This window comes from Diutina rugosa (genome assembly GCF_008704595.1).
Source record: "Diutina rugosa strain CBS 613 chromosome Unknown scaffold66_size57219, whole genome shotgun sequence".
NCBI lineage: Eukaryota > Fungi > Ascomycota > Pichiomycetes > Serinales > Debaryomycetaceae > Diutina > Diutina rugosa.
Genome location: NW_022995206.1, coordinates 1 through 22,778, shown reverse-complemented (window position 1 = coordinate 22,778; position 22,778 = coordinate 1). Strand labels below are relative to the sequence as shown.

General features: G+C 51.0%; 9 protein-coding genes across 9 annotated transcripts; 5 read left to right on the top strand and 4 right to left on the bottom strand. All coding sequences in view use genetic code 12, as the record gives it.

The window, feature by feature from the left end:
- Positions 1 to 287: 287 nt before the first annotated feature.
- On the top strand, positions 288 to 2,675 carry DIURU_005202 (uncharacterized protein; the record flags this gene model as incomplete). Its single annotated transcript, XM_034158159.1, has 1 exon — positions 288 to 2,675. One exon carries the CDS (start codon positions 288 to 290, stop codon positions 2,673 to 2,675), a length of 2,388 nt encoding a protein of 795 aa, XP_034009997.1.
- Positions 2,676 to 3,504: 829 nt separating this feature from the next.
- Positions 3,505 to 5,463, top strand: DIURU_005201 (uncharacterized protein; the record flags this gene model as incomplete). The annotated part of the gene is made up of 1 exon (XM_034158158.1): positions 3,505 to 5,463. The coding sequence occupies one exon, from the start codon at positions 3,505 to 3,507 to the stop codon at positions 5,461 to 5,463; it is 1,959 nt and encodes a 652-aa protein (XP_034009996.1).
- Positions 5,464 to 6,584: 1,121 nt separating this feature from the next.
- On the bottom strand, positions 6,585 to 8,042 carry NUP49 (FG-nucleoporin; the record flags this gene model as incomplete). The annotated part of the gene is made up of 1 exon (XM_034158157.1): positions 6,585 to 8,042. The coding sequence occupies one exon, from the start codon at positions 8,040 to 8,042 to the stop codon at positions 6,585 to 6,587; it is 1,458 nt and encodes a 485-aa protein (XP_034009995.1).
- Positions 8,043 to 8,463: 421 nt separating this feature from the next.
- Positions 8,464 to 9,771, top strand: DIURU_005199 (ssDNA endodeoxyribonuclease; the record flags this gene model as incomplete). Its single annotated transcript, XM_034158154.1, has 1 exon — positions 8,464 to 9,771. The coding sequence occupies one exon, from the start codon at positions 8,464 to 8,466 to the stop codon at positions 9,769 to 9,771; it is 1,308 nt and encodes a 435-aa protein (XP_034009994.1).
- Positions 9,772 to 10,922: 1,151 nt separating this feature from the next.
- DIURU_005198 (uncharacterized protein) lies at positions 10,923 to 12,878 on the bottom strand (the record flags this gene model as incomplete). Its single annotated transcript, XM_034158153.1, has 1 exon — positions 10,923 to 12,878. One exon carries the CDS (start codon positions 12,876 to 12,878, stop codon positions 10,923 to 10,925), a length of 1,956 nt encoding a protein of 651 aa, XP_034009993.1.
- Positions 12,879 to 14,102: 1,224 nt separating this feature from the next.
- Positions 14,103 to 15,581, top strand: DIURU_005197 (uncharacterized protein; the record flags this gene model as incomplete). Its single annotated transcript, XM_034158152.1, has 1 exon — positions 14,103 to 15,581. The coding sequence occupies one exon, from the start codon at positions 14,103 to 14,105 to the stop codon at positions 15,579 to 15,581; it is 1,479 nt and encodes a 492-aa protein (XP_034009992.1).
- A 558-nt stretch (positions 15,582 to 16,139) lies between these two features.
- Positions 16,140 to 16,922, bottom strand: DIURU_005196 (NSA2 family ribosome biogenesis protein; the record flags this gene model as incomplete). Its single annotated transcript, XM_034158151.1, has 1 exon — positions 16,140 to 16,922. The coding sequence occupies one exon, from the start codon at positions 16,920 to 16,922 to the stop codon at positions 16,140 to 16,142; it is 783 nt and encodes a 260-aa protein (XP_034009991.1).
- Positions 16,923 to 17,289: 367 nt separating this feature from the next.
- DIURU_005195 (uncharacterized protein) lies at positions 17,290 to 18,276 on the top strand (the record flags this gene model as incomplete). The annotated part of the gene is made up of 1 exon (XM_034158150.1): positions 17,290 to 18,276. One exon carries the CDS (start codon positions 17,290 to 17,292, stop codon positions 18,274 to 18,276), a length of 987 nt encoding a protein of 328 aa, XP_034009990.1.
- A 2,092-nt stretch (positions 18,277 to 20,368) lies between these two features.
- On the bottom strand, positions 20,369 to 22,423 carry MPT5 (Mpt5p; the record flags this gene model as incomplete). The annotated part of the gene is made up of 1 exon (XM_034158149.1): positions 20,369 to 22,423. The coding sequence occupies one exon, from the start codon at positions 22,421 to 22,423 to the stop codon at positions 20,369 to 20,371; it is 2,055 nt and encodes a 684-aa protein (XP_034009989.1).
- Positions 22,424 to 22,778: the final 355 nt, after the last annotated feature.

The window sequence follows — 22,778 nt, the reverse complement described above, 5'->3', positions numbered from 1 at the left end:
ACCCGTGCATCAATATTCCGCTCGCGAATTCTTCACATGAAGGGACCAGGGCCCACCCCGCAAAAGTCGCACCCGGCACGCACTATCCGGCGAACGTGATCGGCCCCAGCCGCGGCATTACACGTTTTGGCAGGCTCTACCAGCAATCGTGAAAACTTTAACCTGCCCATCGGTGCAATCTCCAACTGAGAGTGGTATTGACATTTTGATTATTGCCCGGAACTGCTGTGGTATTGGTTTACTATATTCTACTACTGGTACCTCGGCTGTTACTGATCCACTGATTGATGGCTCCCCTGAACTGGCTTCCATGGGGCAACAAACTGGCGCCAGACAATGCCACTAGCTCTGAAACAGCTGGAGCAGCTGGAGCAGCTGGAGCTGGCGACAACGACGACGATACCGGTGCCCCCAGTGCCCCTCCAGCTCCTGCCGATTATAACGAAGAAGGCGACGTCAACGACGACGATGAGCTTCCCGATGATGACCACGATACTCATGGTTACGGGGATAACGCCGAGGAGACGGATGACGGTACTAACGAGAGAGATGACGGGGTAAATGAGGAAGAAGAAGCAGGCCTGAGGCGTCGTAAAGGATGGACGTTCTGGAAATCATCTCACAAGGAGAGTGACGATGAGGATAAAGGGTCACCAGCGCCTAAACCGAAACTGCTGAAACCACTGGCTAATACCATTATCCCGTTGGAAGAACCTGAGGACGCCGTGTTGTATAAACCTCACGATAATGCCACTCAGTTTGAACGGATGAATGCCGATAAAAACACTCTGGGCCATACCAATTGTGTTGTCCCTGATTGGGATGATTGTTTACCTAGTCAGCGAGCAGGGCTAGCAGCAGTGCTCTTTGGTGACCCTCATCTGACTCAAAACCACTCAGCCTCAACACTGACAGGGCTTGCCCAGCCAGAACAACCGGCTAAAGTCGATTTGGGAGGGTGGAGAGAGTACCTTAGTCTGCTTTCACTGCGGTTAGGGTTTGGTCTGCTGGGTCTAGCTGCCGTGGTAGACTCACAAATTGACCCTCAACTGGAAGATCAAAGTGATGCTAAACGCCTAGAACAAGAGGTGAATTTGCTCTATGAAAAGACGTATAAATTATACGGCAAGTGTCTCCAAAAGCTTCCACCAAGAAAGAGAGCGTGTTTACCTAATTACTCAAAACACTTTGACCCCACTGATGGGCTTTGGGTACCCACTCTGGACCTGGAAACTGAACCCAACCCTGAAGATATTCTGATCCAGGATGATCCGATGGGTAATATGTTGATTAACCACCGACGTCGCCAACAGCATAACCAGAACCATACTGCTACTGAGATCCAAACCACTACTTCAGGTCAACTACGCAAAATTAAAAAAATTCTCATTATTGGTGTTCATGGTTTCTTCCCCACAAAGATGATTCGTCCCATTATTGGTGCACCCAAGGGCACTTCATTGAAATTTGCTAATGAAGCCGAGAGGGCAATTTTACGTTATTGTCGAGAAAATGGTCTCATTCTGGAAAAAGACCCGAATGACCTTTCCATCCAGAAAATCGCCCTTGAGAAAGAAGGTAAAATATTCGATCGGGTGGGCTTTTTCACTGAAGTGTTAATCAAATGGCGTCAAGAGTTAAACGATGCTGATTTCATCTTTATCGCCGCTCACTCTCAGGGTTGTGTGGTTCTGATCATTTTACTTGCCCGACTCATTGCAATGGGAATCCTTGAAAACCCATTATACAAACGTATTGGCATCTTAGGGATGGCCGGTATCAATAACGGTCCTTTTTACGGAGCAGATAGCCTGTTGTTGATGAAGGCGTACTCTACAATCGAGCACGACTCGATGCTTGAGCTTTTTGAGCTTACCAAGTTCGATCTGGACCAGCTGGTGGAGTATAAGCAGTCGATGCAAATCATCGTCAATTGTAACGTTAAGATTTGCTTTATTGGTTCAATTAATGATCAGTTGGTTCCCCTTTACTCAGCGCTTGCTAGCCACGTGTTCCACCCCAATATCTACCGTGGATGCTACATTGACCACTCGTCAAATACTCCTGCGTTTATTAAGAAGCTTGTCCTGCTTTGTTGCCACTTACAAAACTTGGGGTACTTCGACAACAACGTGATTAAGGAATTGTCCCCGTCGTTGGCAGGCCCAATGACCGGCGGTGGCCACCTGAAGATCTATAACGACGGCAAAGTGTATGACATTGGCCTCAAATTCGTCCTTGACACCGACGACATCGTCGTGCCGCCAGCAATGAAGCTGGTTCGGTTTTTAGGGTACGATCCTAAGCCTCACCGGCGCGATATTTTGGGAGTTTATGGTCTGCTTCCGCAACCGTATGGTGGTGAAGATATGGGGACAATGATTGTCAAGATCCCCGAGCTGAACCAAGTGTACATTAAGGAGTTTAACGTGTCCAAGATTGGTTCCAACCCGTACATTCTCCCTTGGTGTTTGCGGGGTTTATTATTCAATATTGAGCGTAACTGGCCCAATACCCATCGCCTATTGCTGGTGGATCTGGGTAAGAGTATGGGCACCAGTGGCTACGACGAGATCAACGAGTTGCACGAGGACTTCGAACACTGGAAACCGGTGACCAAACAAATGAAGGAATTGAAACACCGGTTGAACGGGATGAGGGTAAGTAAGCTATAGAATTCTAATTACAAGAAACCTCACTAACGCTAGATGTCTCCGAAGTCGGAATACTTATAGACTATGATACAATGATTACTTCGACCGATAATCGTCAACTTGTGGATGAGCATAAGATTTATTGAAATATCATGATTCTGTACGATTACTGTTGTTCTGGCTTACCATAGGTAGTTGAGATATCGAAAGGGCACTCGCTATTGTTAAAGCATATCAATTTTGAGCCTTGAGAAACCCCACAAACGACTGGTACCAGCTATTCCGTAAGCGATTGACGTTAAACTCAGTACGTTCAAAGTATATCATATTCAATTGATAAATAAACATAAACTGAAAGTAACAATTACAGTTCCATGTAAATTCATATGTTAACGAGTGTTTGGGTCTAGCATCGAACACAGAATTTAGTACTAGTAACCACCGTGAGTATAGCCTGAGGATAAACCAAACTAATCAAACTCGACTGTATCTACCAGCAGACACTTCAGCCATACTGATAAAATCGCTAGCCTCGGCCTTCCTTCAATTACAATAGTTGAGTCATACTGATACCATGGTAGTTATCGCATCACACCACTTGGAGTGCCTCACAACTAATTGCCACAAACTAATCAGCTTCAAGCTACCATTACTTCTCAAATCTAAAACTCACCTCTCGTTTCTATTCAAAAATTGTAGTACTCTCGTTACCGCTACTTCCCTGATCCCTGGTGGCCGCGCGACAATTTTTTTGCTGGTGACCCACCGCGAGCGTCCATCCCTCGCACACTTATACTCACCGCCGGCTGTCGTCGATTTCTCCACCAAACGCTAGCCCTACGCCCCACCAATGGATCTCTTTAACGATCCTCTGATCATCACCGTGGCGGGTGCCTCACGAACACTCGACGCGGGGCCGTCCGCCGCCGCCAGCGCCGGCGAGCCCCCGGCGCAAGTGCTGATACCCCCCGGGCTCCAACACGTGTTCCAGTCGGTAGCGCTGTCATCAGAGTCCCCCGAGCTCTCAGTGTCGTCACTGATTCGCCGGTACCAGTACACTGTCGACGAATTGATGGAATTACGCCACTCCGCTGAAATTCCCGATATGCTGGCGCAGTTACCCGATAAGCTGTTCTGGCGCAAAAAGGCACCCGAATTCAAACGGAAAAAGCGACAAGACCCGCCTACTCAGGCCCTGGCTCAGTCCCAACACCAGCTGACCCAGCCGTGGGAGCGGGGCGAGCGCCACGACCGCCGCCACCCGAGACTGAATCTCGACTCGTTGCTGGCGGATAAGATCTCTAAGTTATTGGGCGAGAACCCCAACGAACAGGAACCCGAATGGGACGTGTCCCTTGAGGAACTGCTGCTGACAGCGTTCAATATGGGGCTGACAGTTGAAGACTTCGAGAAGTGGAAACAGTTGATGCGCCAGGAAGAGTTGCGCAAAGCCGGCATCGAAGTGGACTCGGTGGCCGAATCGTCGCAATTCGCCGAGGAAGCCGAACACAAGGCTAATGAAGTGGACACGTTCTTCTCGTTCGTTAAGCCTACGGAACTGAAACCCACTGCTAAAGCCACTACTACCCCTGCCAGTGAAGGCCGCAGTCTGCGGTTCTCATCATTCTTCACTGGAGCTGCTAATAACCAACTGGCAAACCTGCCCAAGCCGGCATCGCCTGAAACTCAAGCTACTGCCGCCGCTGCTGCTGTTGGTGGCCACCTGCGCTTCTTTGGCTCGGCGCCACAACAACCGTCGCCAGCTCCTCAATTTGCTCGTTCTCTGCTGTCCAGTCTGACTATCGTCCCCCCTCCTGGTTTGCCTCACCCAATGGCCAAACAACTGCTGTCCGGTGACATCCCCCAATCCCACCCTCAACATCAACAACAACAACATCAACAACAACAGCAACAGCAGCAACAAGTGCCTCAAGGTCCTCCTCAATCTCAACAACCTCCCCAGGCTCAGCAAGGCTCCCAACAACAGGCTCAAGGACGTCACCCTCAAGGTCACCAGGGTCACCCGGGCCCTCAAGGTCCTCCTGGCATGCCTCCTCCAGGTCTCATGGGTATTCCTCCCCAACTCATGATGGCTCCTGGTCCTCCTGTCCCCCACCAACAACTGCAACAAAACGACTCGTTCTTTATGTCGTTACTTAACAAGAAGGACCGCGATGGTTCTGAGCCGAATCTGGCCGCCCTGACGCCTCAACAGGCTAAACCCTCTGTTGACAACAACAACACCCACAAGCCACCGCAATTACAAACCAACCCTGGCCCCATCTACCCTGGCCAGCTGCCGTCAACTCAACAATTCCAACAGGGCCAGCAACAGTCACAGGGACCTCAACAACCTCAGGGACCTCCTGGTTTGCCTCACGGGCCTCAAGGACACCAGGGTCCTCCTGGTTCCGCCCAAGGACGGCCGGTGCCTTACCCTGGCCACGCGCCTGGCCACGGCCCTAACGGGATGGTAATCCCTCCCTGGATGAAGCAACAGTTCTCACGTGGTCCCATGGGTCCTGGAGGCCCTCAGGGGATGCCGTTCCCGCCGCCACAACACCCTGGCGGCCCCAACCAAGTCCCTCAAGGCCACGCTCCTCCCGGTATTGGTCACCCGGGGATGATGCCTAACGGCATGCCGCTTCCTCCGGGGATGGCGATGCCGCAAAGAGGGATGCCGTTCCCCCCTCCTCAGTATATGGGGATGCCACCGAACATGCCTCCCCAAGTTCGCCAGATGTCGGGAGGACAACACCCCATGCCCGCCCAGGGCCAGCCGCTGACGGACCAGTCTGCCAACCAATGATATTGCCAAATCGCGTTTCTTAAGTAACGTTGCCAAATAACGTAGCAATGCACACCGTCTATCAAAACTTGTAAGAGATATCAGTTAAAAATAAGGAAGCTGATGGTAAATCTGTGGATATTTATCAGCTTTTGTTGCAAAAAGATGATTCTGCCCGGGCTCGATCCGGGGACCTCATGCGTGTGAAGCATGCGTCATAACCAACTAGACTACAGAACCGTATCTGGAAAAAAATGAGAACGGCTTTGTGGAACAATATGAATTGAACGCCTTACAATCGGGTTTGTGGCTATTCTAGAGAAATGATGTTATCATTTGAAATGCAACATGTTTTTGTAAACTAGAAAATTATTTTGGGAGCTTCTAATCGGGTAATTATCGGTTGGAGATAGATATTGGATGAGCCCTTCTTTTGGTTGAACGTGTTAGTTCAACTATAAGGGGTTCGCAAACTACGCTTGCCTCATTTTACTGACAATGAAATATGTGGTGTTCTACTACGAGAGTCAGCTTTCAATGAGTTCTTTTTTGATAAGTTTTACATGTAGATTTCGATGCAAAGTTATAGAAGCAAAATGATGACTAAAACAACGGCAAATCGGTCTACTGTCGACTTCGATGAAACTGATAGCTACCGAACCAACTAAAGGTTCATATGGTAGGTACTGTGAGATGGAGGAAGGTCTAGGAGAGAAAGGGCCGATCCCGTCAGGCCGCATAGGGAGGGGACTGCGCTACCAACTTGCAAGGGAATTCAGTTTGTTAAATTCGAATACCATCCTAATCTTTGAACCAATATTCAACCATACAAACATTTACCATAAATTACCTCTAAGTATCAATCCAATATTGTACCACTGTTGATGATATAGGCGTTCAATCAAGGCTAATTATTCTTAATATAGCAGTCCAAAACGGTCAGTCTTGTTCACGAAGAAAGGATGCTAAACGCCATCCGAAAATTGCCTGCATCCCATTATCAGGCTTAAAACCAACAAGTTACGAACTCAAGCAACATAAATAATAGTAAGCTAATGAAATAGCAAGAGCTTTTGTATCCAATAACACTAGGAAAACTGATTTCTTCTCTCATGATATATTACGTGGTCTCACTATACAAACTATTTAGCGATTCTCAACACTTCGGCGTGGAGCTGGGCCATCACTTCGCAGAGTTCCATGAACATTTGGAACTGGTTGCGGATCACCAGCACCACACTGAGCACGTTGCCGAAGCCCTCGGTGCACAGCTTCTCCAACCCGCACAACACGGTGGAGATCTCCAGCACCATCTTCTCGTAGTCGGCGAGAATGTCGCGGTACTTGTTGATCTTTCTCACGAAGAACTCGTTCAATTGGAACAGCAGCGCCAACCGCAGCCCCGGCGTCTGTAGTTGGACGATCAACTGCATGATGTTGCTCACGTCCTCGGTGAGTTCGTTGTTCTGTTGTTTCAACGTTAGAAGCTGGTTGGTATCGAAGTTGAGCGCCTGCTTCGTCGCCAGGAACTTATTTTGCAAGTAGCGGATGTCCTCGGGGATCAGCTCCACAAGCTGGTTGTGCTTGGCGGAGTCGCTCTCAAGCGCCTGGGCAATGGTGTGCTGGGTGTCGATGTACTGGTTCAACTCCTCCAACGCCTGCTTGAGCTGAGGGGGCAAGTCGCCCACCCGGGTCATCGCTGTCAACAGCGGCACCGCCTGGGTATTGGCCTGGTTGTTGGCCTGGGCGTTGTTGCCGAACAAGCCACCGGAAGCCTGGTTCGATTGGTTCTGGTTGCCAAAAAGACCACCCAGAGTATTGCTTTGAGCGTTATTGTTGCCAAACAACCCTCCCAGCGTGTTAGTGGTAGCATTGTTGTTGCCGAAAAGACCGCCTGAACTCGCTGGTTTGTTGCCAAAGAGGCCTCCCAGAGAATTGGTAGTGGTGTTCAGAGCGTTGTTATTGCCAAAGAGGCCACCGCCAGTCAGCGTCGCCGGCTTGTTGCCGAAAAGACCCCCCAGAGATGAGGTGTTATTGGCGCCAGAACTGCCAAATAACCCTCCCAGAGTGTTGCTCGTAGCATTGTTGTTGCCAAAAAGACCACCAGAGGTATTGCTGGTCTGGTTATTGTTGTTTCCGAAGAGACCACCCGAAGTATTGGTGTTGGTGTTCAGGGCGTTGTTGCCAAATAACCCGCCGCCAGAATTAGTGGTGGTATTATTCAGGGTGTTGTTGTTGCCGAAAAGACCACCGGTAGCGGGTTTGTTGCCAAAAAGACCCCCCAGAGTGTTGGTATTGTTGGTGTTGGCAGCGTTGTTGTTGTTGCCAAAGAGGCCTCCCGAGGTGTTGGTGGTGTTGTTTTGGGCTCCAAATAATCCTCCTGACGTGCCAGTACCGGTAGTGGCTGGTTTATTCCCAAAGAGGCCGCCGCTGGAAGTGTTTGATGCCGTGTTTTGGTTGTTGCCAAAAAGCCCGCCGCCCAGTGATTGGTTATTGTTGTTGCCAAAAAGACCACCACCCGAGGTATTGTTGGTCGTGGCCCCGCCAAAGAGATTGGACGTGGGAGCACTGGGGGTGGACCCCGCCGACCGGGAAAACATCGAGGATAGAGAGGGTGTGGACGGTGGAGTCGTTGATGCTGAGTGCGATGGAGATGCGCGCGTGTCGGGGATGCTTCCGGCGTCGGAAGTGTCGGAAACCACTAGGAGAGTAATTATTGAATCAGGGGGAAATAGACATCGACGAAGAGGCAAATTGTCTGTTACTCCTCAACGGAAATGTTGGTTTGTCCACCCGCTTTGGTGAAGACAAGTGAACGCGTCCTCTTGTCATTGAATTTAATAATGAATACACTTATCGTTATAGCCTTGATTACTTCTAATTAATTCAATCACGACATGTTGTTTCAGATGGCTCATTTCGGTTTCGTGGCTTGTTTTGATTACCCTGCTATCTACAATTTATCGCTTTAGTTTCCCGCGCCTTACTCACGCGTGTCATACTACTCATCACTGTGGATGGATGGGCGATGACGAGAGCGACGCCGCCAGAGGCTCAGGGTCCCGCTTGCCTCAATGCTACCGAGACGTGGGCGACTATATCGAGAAATTGCAGGCCCAAGCAACGAAATACCGCCAGCGGGCGAAGCAAGCACTGACGACAATTGCCAGCCTCGAACAGACGGTGGAGGTACAGGCAAGCATCATCAGTAGTTTGCAAGATCAGGTGATGGCGCAAAAGCAAGAGATTGACCGGTTTGAAGACGAATTGGCCAAGTTACGGTCGTCTCAGACTGGGGTTAGTGAAGTCGAAGAAGTGCCGGCTAAACGCGCTCGTGTATGGGATAATATCCCTAATCTCCGTCACCAAAGCCAGGGCCAGGGGGTATTCAGTCGCAAGCAGGTGCTGCCCATCCGATCGAAGCTGGTCAATATCCCTCGCACTGAGGTCGACACCCAGTACTCGCTGCCAGACTCGTCTCCTTTGAAGCTGCTGCCGCTGAAGTGTCAACGCGATATCCCCACCCAGATATCCAGCAGTCCCGATAAACAACGTCTGAGTCCGCTGAAGCTGCTGCCGCTGAAACTGAGGCCGCTGCTCACTAACTCTAGTTCAACTCTACAAATGCCAACGATGGCGAAACAGGCTAGTGTTGAGCTTGGTGGTAACGATGACGATGAAGTGGACGATTCTCAAGATGAAGAGCCGCTTGTGAAGTTGGTGGTGGTGCCTAGTAAGCCGCACCCTACTCCGTTGTTGGCTCAGAAGTTTCGCCGCCAGTACCTTGTGGCTCAGCTCGACGTCCCGGGAACAAAGCTTGATCTCACCACGAATCCCGTGACTGACAAAGCGTGGACAGTAAGTGATTTTGTCCCCAATGGCGATTTGGGAGCTGGTGGTGGTCGCAAGCTGTTCGCCTCCGTCAACGGGGCAGTAGTAGTTCGAGACCAAGGCATCAGTCGCCAGGATTACGATAACCGGCGGCTATTTTATTCGATGGTAGAGAATCGCGACGGTGACGATGGAGACGACGACGAACAGAGCTACTCCCAGCTTCAGTCTCAGATCCACAATAAGGTGCCGCTGCAGGAGTGGCGGCTGACGATCCCCAGTACCCAGGAGGCATTGGAGAACGCTCAGCGCAGTTATATGATTAAACGACGCCGGGTGGTGCGGCGAATCAAGCAGAGTCTCAAGGTGACTTATGACCATGTTCATCAACGGGTACAGAGTGGTGACTTTAGGTTTGCTGAAGATGTGCTTAACCAGTTTGTGGTCGAGGGTCGAGTAGTGGTACGGTACTCGGAGATTCTTCAGGGAAACGACTAGGTTTGACCCGCTGCATGATCTATACCAGGTAACCTCGGAGTCATACCAGATTTGACTTACATCGTCAGGCTCAGGTTCGGATAAGGATGATGGCCGTGTCAGTCTGTTTCCGAAATGATTTATTCACCATTCATAGGCTGTACTTGATAATGGCAATACATCTTCCAGTACGTATTTCAAATGATCTTAGTTTTAATAGACAAGAAAGATAGATAGTCCTACGGCAATGATTTCATTAACGCCTGGGGAGCGTCGGTTCCATTCCCCTCTTCATCGCCATTGTCGCCATGCGTCGTCTCGTCAACCACATTCCCGAGTGACGCTGCGGCAACAAGTTAATTTTTACTCAGTGGTGGCTACCAGTAATCGACAGATAGTGTTGGGCCTGTTTTAGCTTCAGTCTAATATACGCCTGGTCAACTACACCATGTAATTTAAATCTGCCACTAAACGGTATACGATGAGATTATTATCTAGGCTTAGCAAATTAGACGATGGAAACAATGGCGGGGCGGGTGAGGGGAACGGGGTCAGGCATGCCTCGTCAACGGGACAACAGGCTGTCCATAGAGAGCCCCTTCTGAGGTATAAATACTGGTGGTATCCTTCCCCTAGAATTCATGGTGAAGAATTATGACTCTCCGACTATGAATCCTGAAGCGCTTGTGGAACCAAAACACACGTACTACGAAGTATCCTGCTGCTGCCACGAAAGCTGATATTTGCGTTGACTTGATCTTGTGATTGGGGTGGAGCCGATGACGCCACTCGGGGTAGAACCCGCCTGGAGAGGACACATATCTCACTCGCTACGAAAGACTAATAACATCACAATTTTTGTACTTTTTTCAATTCTCAAATTATTCACATTTTGTTGATACACAATATATGGACCTTATCTAATGACCTTGTAAGTACACTTCTCCGCAAGAGCTTGCCCTGATAACGCAGATAGCGGTTTCTGCTGTGCGTGGGAGGCACCGCCAGACCAGATACACAAGCCACGGGAATATATCGATTGTTTTAATGCAAACGTAGCCATGCTCCTCATGAGCAGCTTAACTGACACGATCGCTGATGGTACCGTCGTCTTCTTTGGGACGTGGCGACGAAGTCAGAATAAGCCTAAACAAGCTTTAGAATAAATTCTGCTAGTGATAGTTCTCGAGGAGAGGACAGTAGAAGGACGGGGGTTTTTGGTGTAGGCCAAGGGTTTCCATGGTAAAACAAGGCGAGTCGTTAGCTGCATACTCAGACAAGGTCAATTCGAAGTGTTCGAGTCGGGATTCGTCTCTGAATTCAAGCCACAACTCGTCCGCCATAATGTCCTTGATAATCAACGATTTGACGGTAGCCGGGATGACGAGAGGGTCGTCCTTGGTGCTGGCGATGGAAATCTCTTTGAGCTCTAGCTTCTCCAATGCCTGGCAGTCCACCAATGCGTTTGGTGTCAACGTGTTATGGGGGATGAACTTTGATGACGCGTGGTCTTTGGGCCAGAGAGTAAGCGATTCCACGTCACGGTAGCACCGGGGATCCAAGATAGGCGTAGACAACTTCCGACAGCGTAAGCTTAATTTTGCGGGTACTTCTTCATCGTAGATGTGGATATTGACGGTGTCGGCGGTGATACTCGTACGCCGAGAGATGATTGTCATACGGATATCCACTTCCCACGCTTCCACTGTAAGTTCATCGAGTTTGCAACCGTTCAACACCAATCGGTCCATAGGGTTATTGAGTATCAAGCTTTGAAAAGAGCAATAGCTTATCTTCAAAGAAGCGGCGCTGATTTGACTCAAAACGGACACCACATCGCATTTGCCACCATCAATGTCGGCAGATTCAAGCTTAGGTATATCCAACTTGATACTGCCGGAGAACTCGCTTACTTTCAAGCACGTAAGTCGAGGACACAGGAGGATGACGTCATGGGCCTGAGATAAAGTCACACTCCGCAAATTGTCAGAAGCAATGGAAACGTCGTTATGGTTGGCAGCGACACAGAGGGTTTTAATTTGAGAGGGAACTCCTGTCACAGGGACTTCTGTTGAAACTGCAAGCGTCTCCAATGCTGATGGTAAAACAAGTCTATCTGTCAAGGGCTCAACAAGTTTCACGTGGACGTTTTGAAGCAGCTCAAACGGAGTGAAATTAGTTACGGTGAAGTCAGGAGCAATCAATTCGGTCAATTGTGCCATTTGCGAATCATCAAACATCGATGAGGCGTCATCATCATTAATACGGAAATCAGCACGGTAACCAAAGATTTTCACCACGGTGAGTTTGGGGCACCAAATACCTCGAAACGACACGGGGACGGCCAGTGAGCGGACATGGATGCTTCGTAAATTGTCCAAACTGGTCACCTTAGGGATACCATCGCAGTCGGTGACCGTTTCCATTTGACTCCAGGGAAGGTTGTACCTATCGCAGTCTCTAGCCACTCTAAGCTTAGGCAAGTTGCAGTCGACGTGAAACTCACCGGCGAGTGAGATATCAACGAGCGAGTGGGGTAGTGTGATTTGGTTATCGAGGAGACTGTCGAGGACCAATTTCTCAAGGTTTTCCAACGTGTCCAAGTTTCTCATAAATGACTGCGAGCACAAGCTTAATTGGAGATGTTGTACGCTGGCGGGGATCTGGGATGTGCTGAGGGAGACGCTGAAAAGCTTAAGCGACTTGAGAGGGTGTTTCAAGTCGTGGAAGTTGCCGTGGAACCGCGTACCAAACTCCCCATTCATATCCACCAGTAGCAGTCTCACTGTGACCTGGTCAAGCCGGCGAGTCGTGTGAGGCCACGTTCTCACCGTTGCTTCAACACTAACATCACACGGAGGTAGTTTAGCGAGAGTATCAAAATTGATGGCCGTATCGCTTCTGGTAGTGGCCACAAGAGACACGTTTACCGTGCGCTTTTTGAGGTAATCGGCGGCTGGGCCAACACTCCAGTAAGGAGCGAATGCCACGTAGGCTCGACACACCAGCGGCACGTCGACGAGAGAGTATATGAAGCGCTGGATCTCATTGGGAAGGTCGGGAAACTGTTGGAATGGCAAACCTTTAGTCTGTTCATTTGAAACATTGCTAGGAGTATTCGGAGGCATCACGGGCACCAGTAACTCCTTTGATTAAACAGAATTACCTTTGAATAGCCATTGACCATGCTTAGACGAGTGAGTCATTAGTGTGCAGGTAACCATAACAATGAGCTTATGTGCGAATACGGCTAACCCCACCGTTTGATGAAAATTGGTGGAGAAAGACTTCGAACGCAATTGACAGGCAATTGACGTTGAATTGAATTGAAACGCGTTTGATAACACGAGCTTTGCTGATTATAATAATAACGGCTAAAGCATACATTATTCACGTATAGAGACGTCACCAGGGTGAGCTAGGCGTAGCACCCCCTATACCCTAAAGAAATGGCAGGAAAACCAGCGTTGGAATGCTTGCGAAAGTATTCGCAGTTCTCAACGAGCAGAACAAGCTAAAAAATGGGTTCTGCTTGCCTCAATGTTTAGCTAATTGCCTTTTACGTTATCAAATATCAGACACCACTACCCTTGAAGAATTGTATTCATGATTTTACTTTTCAAAAGATATCTGTATTCGCCAGAAATCGAAGTAATCCATCATGTTTCCCCTTCTATACTCTGTCCCATATATGGGGCCTTGAGATGAGGACCGATACGAGGGCCAAGCCCATAAAGAGCCCTGGCGGCCCCCGTGGCCCCTATAAGCCCTGACACTGTACTGAACGTAGTTTTATTTACTTGAGACCATAAATGCTGCTCTATATTCTACCTTGATGTTTGTATTTGTCAAATAGTACAATTGATAGTGTTTGTACCAGTGGTGGGCGTCGCCATAGCTAATCGTATTCGTGGAGACATTCTAAAATTAGGTATTAACGGCAATGTCGGGCTGATGCCCCTGAATCTAGATCAAGCATGGTAAACAGGCAGTCTCGGCACCAGCCTCCGAAACAACCAAAACAATAGCAATTTGACTACTAGGTAGTAGACTCTGGCCGCAATGTAACGTTGCCCCGGCGAACCCGAGGGCGCCAGCCGCGCGCCGCGGGCGATGACGAGCCACTCCCCCTATCAATTAGCTCCGCCACCTTAGGAGGAATATTTTCAAAAATTGCCTGATAACTTCAACTCATCCCGCTCAAATCAATAAACATAAATTTATAAGGAAATCTCTTTTGCCAGCGGCTCGGCGGCGGAGCTTCGCCTGCCCACTGGGTCGCTCTCGGTCGCGTGCGGCTAGCTTATCTTTTCCCCGAGGTTGCCCCGCCACCACCGTATCCTTAAGTCGCCATGGACGCCGCCGACGACGGCGCCAGCACCGGCGCCTACTGCTACATCGAAGGGAACCAGGTGTACTGCGTGCCCCTCGAAGAGTACAACGGCCGCAAGGTCGTCGACAACGCCGCCCTGCGCGTCGACGTCCTGGACGTGTTCCCGAATAAGCTCCATTTGAAGAAGAACTTGCTCTATCTGTTGAACAATCCGCTGCTTTCCGACGCTGAAAACGTTTCTGGGTTGGTCTCGGGGACGGAGCTGGAAGACGACGCCCCCCACGCTGAAAACAACAATAATAAAGGCGAGCTGAGCCACGCCCTCTATTTCCCGAAATACGTGCTCAACCTTCAAGAAAACCTCGATACCAACTTTGCCGAGCTCAAACAGTTGCTTGCCAAAGTGATGCTGTGGGATTCAAGCGATGATGTTAGTGTGGAGAGGCTTACCGGCGGTATCACCAATATGTTGCTTAAGTGCCACCACAAGCCGCTGGGGAGACAATTGTTGTGCCGGGTGTATGGCCACGGTACCAATCTAATTATTGATCGCCACCGTGAGTTTGTTTCTCAGCTCCATTTACACGCCTTGGGGTTGGCTCCCCCCGTCCACTGTCGGTTCAAAAATGGCGTTATCTACGGGTTTTTCCCTGGACGACTGCTTAAACCTATTGAGTTGCCCAACCCCCACATCTACCCTCTAGTGGCTGAGCAGTTAGGCCTTTGGCACCGGCGGATTGACACCCACTTGATTGAAGTTGGCGTGGCCAAAGTGCGCCAGTTTCTGAAGCGGAAAGACCCGAGAAAGAAAGAAGGCAAACGGAAACCGAAAAAGCGGTTTATCTCAAATGTGTGGGAGCTCATCGAGGAGTGGATTGCCATCGTCCCCGTGCGTACAGAACTCGTGGAACTGTTCGCCGACCACCTCCCCGGTGTCGAAGTGCTGGCGGAAAACATCAAGGAGGTCATTGCCGCCGAGTTTGCCTGGGTGAGAAAGACGCTTGGGTCGCTGGCGCTGCCGGTAGTGCTGTGCCACTGCGATCTCCTTTCGGGGAACGTGATTATCCCCGCCAACTACACAATTGCCGAGGCGCTGGCGCCGGTGCCGCCTCTCCCTAAACCCGAGGATAACCCGATTCGTTTTATCGACTACGAGTACATGTTGCCTGCCCCCAGAGCGTTTGACATCGCCAACCACTTGGCGGAATGGCAGGGGTTTGACTGTAACCGCGACGCCATTCCTGTGCCCAGCAAGCTGAACCCGGTGATGAGGCAATTTGTAACCGGTTACCTCCAAGGCGTGGCCACTGATAAAGACATTGACGGTCTCATTGACGAGATCCAGGCGTTCTACGGGCTCCCCGGTTTCTACTGGGGGATCTGGGCGATGATCCAGCTGGAGATTTCCAATATCGACTTTGAGTACGCCAAGTACGCCGCGGCGAGACTCGACGAGTACTGGCTGTGGAAACAGGCCTACACCGCGAAGAGTGAGTGACGGCGTAGAAAACAATCGCTTCATTTTGTGTATTTTACCATCGTTTTCGTTTTTGTGTATTTTATCTTTACCATCCTTTATCGTTTTAATGGAATATTAGGGAAACAAGCCTTGTAATTCTGTGCCATCACCAAACTTGTTTACTTAAAGAATTGCTCGACGTGGCCCACTTTCATTATTTGGAATAATTATGAACTGACGATGAAGATATCATGAAATTTAATTCATAATTCGAGATTAATCATGACTTATTGTCACTGTCTCGAAATACATATCAGGTAAGACCTGAACTTTCACAAGATGTAATTCGTAAGACATGCCAATATCCTATAGCTAATCCCATTTGAGCTACCCCTTGGCCTACCCTTTGAGACATGCTCATTATAAGTGGACTAAGCCAGTATTTCATAGTTTGTTTAGTCTTCTCGAAATTGTCGGCTAACATATACAGACTACAAATGCTCTCAAAAAGAATCATCTCATGTTATGAATTTATATCTTCGTTATCTTAAAAAGCTTCTAAATGATTAAATACTCCATTAAAATTCATTGTTGTGCTTACACGAGCAACACGGCGTTGACACACCCATCCCGATCGGGTTCGTTGGTGATCTGGGCGTATTTACCCCACACCACTTTACCACCGGCAGTGACCAACCCCAATTCCGACACGTTCACTTCGATAATCGTCCCCTTGGTCAATACCCCTAATTGAGTGTACATCGGCAGTTGAGGGTTCTTCTTCACCGAGAGAATCGGCAAGAAGACGGTGACGCCAAGCTCCGGGTGGGTGACGTTGGCTTTCTTTTGTCTTAATGCCAGCGGTCTGATGATTCTTTCCACCTTTACCGGTCGTCTGGTGAATCCCTCGCCGACAAACGTGTGTTTGGTGATCATCCGCTTCCACAGCTTCAGTTTCAGTTTCCCCGTCTTCACCACCTTGAACATCTCTTCTTCCGAGATCCCCCGCACTTTGGGCAACGGCACCGAGAACTTGTCGGCTTTTTCCAACCGTTTCTGCTTGATCAGCGACGACAACGCCTTGGCGGAGTTATTGGTCTGACGGTCCAAAAGGTAAGTGGGCAACGCCTCGGAATTGTCCACGGGAGTGGCCGGACCATTCACCTTCAGCTCCTGGTGCGCTTTGATCTTCTTTTTGAGCGCCACCTTCTCCAGGTATCTCTTTTTGGCGAATTGCTTCCCTCTCCATCCCTTCAACGTCTGGGCGTCCTTAGCGATGCGGTGGCCTTCTCTGGCCTCGCGCTTGCGTTTCCGCTCTTCGTGGTCGAGCCGGCGCCCGTGCTGCTTTATATGTTGCTCGATATACTCGTTCTGGGGCATGGCAAAGTATTAGGGATGTGGTATATTAAGCTGGTGGTGGCTAAAGATGATAGTGCGCGATGAGCGCCTGAGGGGGGGGCGTGCGCGACCCCATTAAAAGAAACAAGAAGAACGGGTGTTGACATCACTAACCTATTAGATTATCGAAGGATTTGAGTTGTGATGAGATATATGGGCTTTCTTAATGTTCTAGGAGTCTGCTTAGTCTCAAATAACTTCATTACTCTTGGCCTTCTTTGTGGTAGTGCTGTTTATCTTATCGCGGCTCATCGCGCGCGCTCCATCGCATCGCCGCCATCTACTGTTACCCTACGAAGTTCCCTACGAAGGTTCCCTTCAAATAACCAAGCCTACAGAAGCCACAAGAATGGACGAGATACTAAAACAGATGGCGCTGGCGATGGAGCAGGCGCAGCTGGTGGTTTCCGCCGTCGAAATCGACCAGGACACACCCGAGTTCGTCCGGGATATCCTCGATAAAACCGGTAAAACCGAAGCCGAAGGGGTATCGCTTTTGCTGTTAAAGAACCAGGTGGTTCTAGGCTACGTGTCCAACGCCGTGCTCGCGGTGCTTGAGCACTTACAGCGGCTCGATGGCGCCAGCTACGACGCGGCGCCCGTCGAGCGCACCGTCGTCCAGCGAGTGGCGATGGAAAAGGGGGTGCGCCCGTTGGAGAAGAAGTTGGCTTACCAGCTTGATAAGATGCTTAGAACCTATACCCGAGAACATCAACGAGTGGTCGAGCGCCAGCAGCGCGCTCAGGACGCGGCTGAGGGCGACGCCACCACCGGTAAGGGTAGTGATGTTGAAAGTGATGGTAGCGACGCGGCGCTGGATTCCGAGTCCGAGGACGAGCTCAATTTCAAGCCCGACACTTCCGCCACTTCCGGCGCCGGCAAGGCCGGGACCACATCCGACAAGTCTGACGGCAAGTACCGTCCGCCGAAGTTGGCGGCGGCGGCGTTGCCCACCACCGACAGCGGTATTGACGATGCTAATGAGCCCAAGACCAAGAAGCTCCAGTCGATGGAAGAATACTTGCGCGAACAGCTGGACGCACCTCTGGTCGAGGCGCTGATCGGGCTGACGATCGTCGACCACGGGCGGGGCGGCGTCAAGACCGCGCACGACAAGCGGCGCGAACAGGAAATCCAGGACTATGAAGAGGCCAATTTCACTCGGTTGCCGGAAAAGAAGACCCAGAAGAGCAAACACCACCAGCGCCGTGATCAGATGCACACGTTTGGCGGTGAGGATTTTTCGATTTTCAATAACGACCGGCTGATGCTGGAGGGGACGCTGAGAAAGCGCAAGGCGATGTCGGCGTGGGACCGCGCCAAGCGGAGAAAGTAATACTTCATTAGCTAATATAGAGTTTTGGTAAATTATCGTTGTCTCGGGCTCGCAACCGGGGCCAGGGCGCGTAATGCGAGGGTCGCGCGCGCGCGCGCTTCGCGGTGCATAGGAGCTTGCCGCCCGCACTTAACCGGGAAAATCTCNTTTTTTTTTTTTTTTTTTTTTTTTGCACCCAACCAAATCGATCACCACCCCATCCGCGATGAGAGAGAAAATTCTTACGGCAATAAGGAACATGCGCACTTGAGCCCGTGCCGGAAACCACCCCCCGACACCGACTTCTGAAACGTAACCTGAAACCATCACTAACGTGTTTTAGAATATTCGATGGTACTTGCCGGGGGGGTGAGTGGAAGTTATATCACCGAGCGTCAGCAGCGCCTCCACTATTACCGTTTGATATAGAGTACATGCATGGTCTTAAGTCCCGAAAGTAAAGGTGTTTCCCGTTTTAGAATTCACCGCGCGCGCTCACAGCATGCGCGCATCCCTTCGTGAGCCACTTTCCTTCGCGCTCTCAGCAGATTATTGTCCATGACCATATTACAAACACCACGTATTATGAAGCATGAAGTGAAACTAGACAATAAAACGCACCTCGCGTGATGGTACGTCTTGGCCACAAATTTCCAGACTGGCAACCGAAGGGGGTTTCCTTCGGGTGCTACGGGTTCTACACCGACTCTCCTCTTCCCATTACACCCCGCCTCTCTCCTAATAGACTCCATTATCTCCACCCGCCATCCGCCGACAGCAAGCCGTAGATACATTCTTGGTTCGCGCATTGCGTCACCAAATCGCCCCTCGCCTCCACCCCCTGTATCGCCACCCGTTTCCAAATCACCTGTATGAGATTGAAGTTGCTACAGGGGGAAACTTGCTACAAGATCTGATATCGAGCCTAATCCATCATTATCATTGCCAATGTGAGAATCGTAGCAATTTGTGGTGGTGATTTTAGGTGAGAGTGGGTAGAGGGATAATAATAAACATGCGGTTAGGCAGCCATTGACCGGGGCCATCGCACCCGGATCGAGGGCATAGCAAAGCCCTGATGTCGTATAGCCAAGACGATGACACCCCAAACACGTTCCACCGGGATAAGTTCTCCATCACAGGGTGAAACATTGGTTGTAACTCAACTACTATAAGATATTTAAAGTCATTGCTACGGCCCCCGCACATCGACATCGTGTTTCAACTGTCCGCCCGATAAAGGGGTCTTGCCGCCTTTGTTTCACACTTGGATTCGTGGGCTGGGGCTCAGTACACTCGCCCACTCACAATTAGCGTCGGGCGCCGAGCCCACCTTGCCTTTACCCGATTGGGCGATAAATGACCGGCGTAGCCTTGCTTGCCCCCTTGTCTCCACTGACTGGGGCGGAACTGGGGGTTGACGGAGCTATACGGGGGTAGTTGTGAAACAGGGGTGGGCTGATACCGGTTTCATCGGGAGACACCGATATTGAAACGTCGTTTAGGATGGTAATTGCAGTCGGCTTATTTTGTGCTATGCTCACGTGTCACCTTCATTTTTTTTTGTGCCTGGGCTTAGGGGCCAGGGCTGCGAACAATTTTTCGATTGCGACGGGCGGTACGACGGCAACAACACCAGACGGGCAGCCATAACTAAGAGTATCATGGACCCATGATATTCTAAAACAACCAATGAAACGACCATGAAACTGACTTCAAAATAATTGAACGAAATTGCTTAACAGTGGGTCCATCTGTATTCATCACCTCACTCATTCTCGGTGTCCAAGGAAGTCCGAGATCCGATACGTATACGACATTAATAGCTACTACTCTACTCTAGGTAAAACTCTAGGACTTGTTTCAGATATGAAACACGTTCTATGGTTAAATGCTATGCTTTTATTGGTAAACATCACGTACATGGTTGGGGGGGTATTTTTGAATAAGTTTTCGTAATCATCATGGTCACGGGTATTAACAAGATGTGTGGCAGTTGGTAGTACAAGCGCAGAACCTGACACACCCTCTCAAGGGGGTTGTGTTTCAGGTTGTGCGTGCAAAATGGGGAGAGGCGACGAGCCGGGATAGAAATACAGGCTTCCTTCAATTTCTAAGGAAACAACGGCAGCTGGTCGAACGCCAGCGAGTGGCGGTGGTGGTAGCCAGTACCCAAGTTGGGCGCGAGCGCCGGCGCGAGCCCCAGGTGCGGCGCCATCAGCGCCATTGGCGCCATCGACGCCATCGCGAACGGCGCCAACAGCAGCAGCAGCGCCCCCAGCGGCGCCAACAAATCGCTGCCACCATAGTGGGAGTGGGTCGGCGCCAACAACGAGTGGTGCGCCGGCGCCTGCGGGTGCCACACCAGCAGCAGCGCCGCCAGCAGCAACGGGTTCAGCACCGTGTACGCGCTCGCCAGCTGCGGGAACGGCGCCAACGGCGCTAACGACGCCAGGCCGGCGCCGGGAAGCAGCGAGATCAGCAGCTGCAGCCGGTGGCCGAGCGTGTTGGTGGTATCGGTCAGCAGCGCCATCAGCACCTGGCGGGCGTGGCCGCCGACGTGGAAGTCGGGGGCACCAGAAGCGCCGCCATCGACGGCGCCGCGGCCGTCGGCGCTCAGCACCACCAGCGGCGCCCCGCCGGCGATCAGCAGCAGCACCGAGAGCGACCGCAGCGGCGGCAACGAGTAGTCGGCGACGAACTCGCCGTTGGCGGTCATGTTGACGGCGTAGCTGCCCTGGGTGAGCCACGGCGCCAGCAGCGCCATCGGCGCCCCCGCGCCGGGCGCGCCATTGACGGCGCCGGGCGCTGCCAGCGCTGGTTGCGGCGCCCAGGTAACGTGGTGATTCATCAGCGGATGAGGCGCCAGCGACGACCGCTGGCCATAGTGGCGCGGCGGTTGCTGGTGCAAATGCGGATGAGGCCGCGCCAGGTTATTCAAGATGATGTTGATTTTCAGCTGGATGCGCTTGCCAAACGACAGGACGATCTTGCACTTCTGAAACCACGTTTTGATGATGGCAATCTGTAACGTGTCGTCGTCAACACCGTAGCCTTGAGGGAGTAAGAGCGCTAGTTTGTCGACCATAAACTCGCCGTGGGGGCCCAAGTACTGGACGTGGGGGTTAATCACGATATCGATCAATGTTTGCACCACGTAATTACCGTAAGGATCGTTAATCAACTTGTTGAGATCATAGATAAGAATGTGGTAAATCAAATCGAATTTAAGCAGCGAGAATCTCGGGTTGGTCACTTCGTTGGCGTAGCAATTTTTAAGAAATTTCTCCACGACGTTCAGCGAGAATTTCAAATTGCACAACTGGGCGACGCCGGCGCGGACGAAATTGGCAAACACCTGAGTGTTGATGTCGCCCAGATTGATCAGAATCAAGTACTGGACGACGTAGTTGCCGAATTGATCGTTTATCAATTGAGTAAACGTCGGTGGCAGGAGGATGGCGGTGGCAAATTGTGCAAGCTGGGGCTGGGTCACGTGATTCAAGCATTTTTGAAGGACGCAACAACCATGTTTATGAGTGGCGACAGTGGCCAAATCGGCGATGATCGCTTCGTAAATAAACTGGCAATCAGTGGGGCCGAACTTGTTGAGGATTTTCTGGATGACGTGGTTGCCGTTGAGGTCCTTAATCAAGTCGATGATGTAGGGACTGAGACCTTCAATGAGGATGGGGAGGGCCGACATGGTAGCGCCGTGGTTACTCAACATGGTAGCGCCGACATTAGTGGTGGTAGCACCACCACTGGTCGTCGTCGTTGAACTGCAAGCATCAATTAATTTCTGTAACGCCCGGGTGCCGTGTTGGTTAATCGAGATCTGAAACAAGTTCGGCTTTAAGTGCATCAACACCAGCGCCAACTGGCCAGCAGAACAATACCCCACCATCTTCTGGACCAAGTAGTTGCCAAAGGGGTCGATAATCAACTCGTACATGTGCGGGAACACCGCTTCGTATATCACGGCGAAGTCCCGCTGGCGCTGGGCCGCGGGCGCCCCCGCCAGCTCGTCCAACCGTTTCTGGAGGAAGCGGCACCCGTGCTGGTCCTTGGCCATCGGCACGACCGCCGCCGCCGCCAGCGCCAACGGCTGGCGGGCAACGGCGGCTAAGTACTCCTTGGTGATCCTCTTGGGCGCGGCGCTGTCCATGGCGGGTGAAGCGTTGAATGGATGGAGGAAGCCGGGGAGTGGGTGGTGAGTGAGGGACGGTCCCCGTACGGGTTTTTTTTCGCCTCTCAAATCGGGATCGGCACCTCGCCGCCTCGCACGTGATTAACTCTCTAACATCCAAGCCCTGACCAGACTGTTAACATCCTAGCCTTGACCAGACTACTACATCCAAGTCCATGGTAGCTGCTATGGTAGCTACTATGTCTATGCTCAGGAGCCGCGGGGCTGGCGCCCCCGTCTCCTGGGTGTCGTCTCCTTCGCTATCCGAGTGAGCCTATTCGACACCCGCACTGGCCTTACAGACAGGACCCACCTTTTTTTAGTAAGCCCCCCC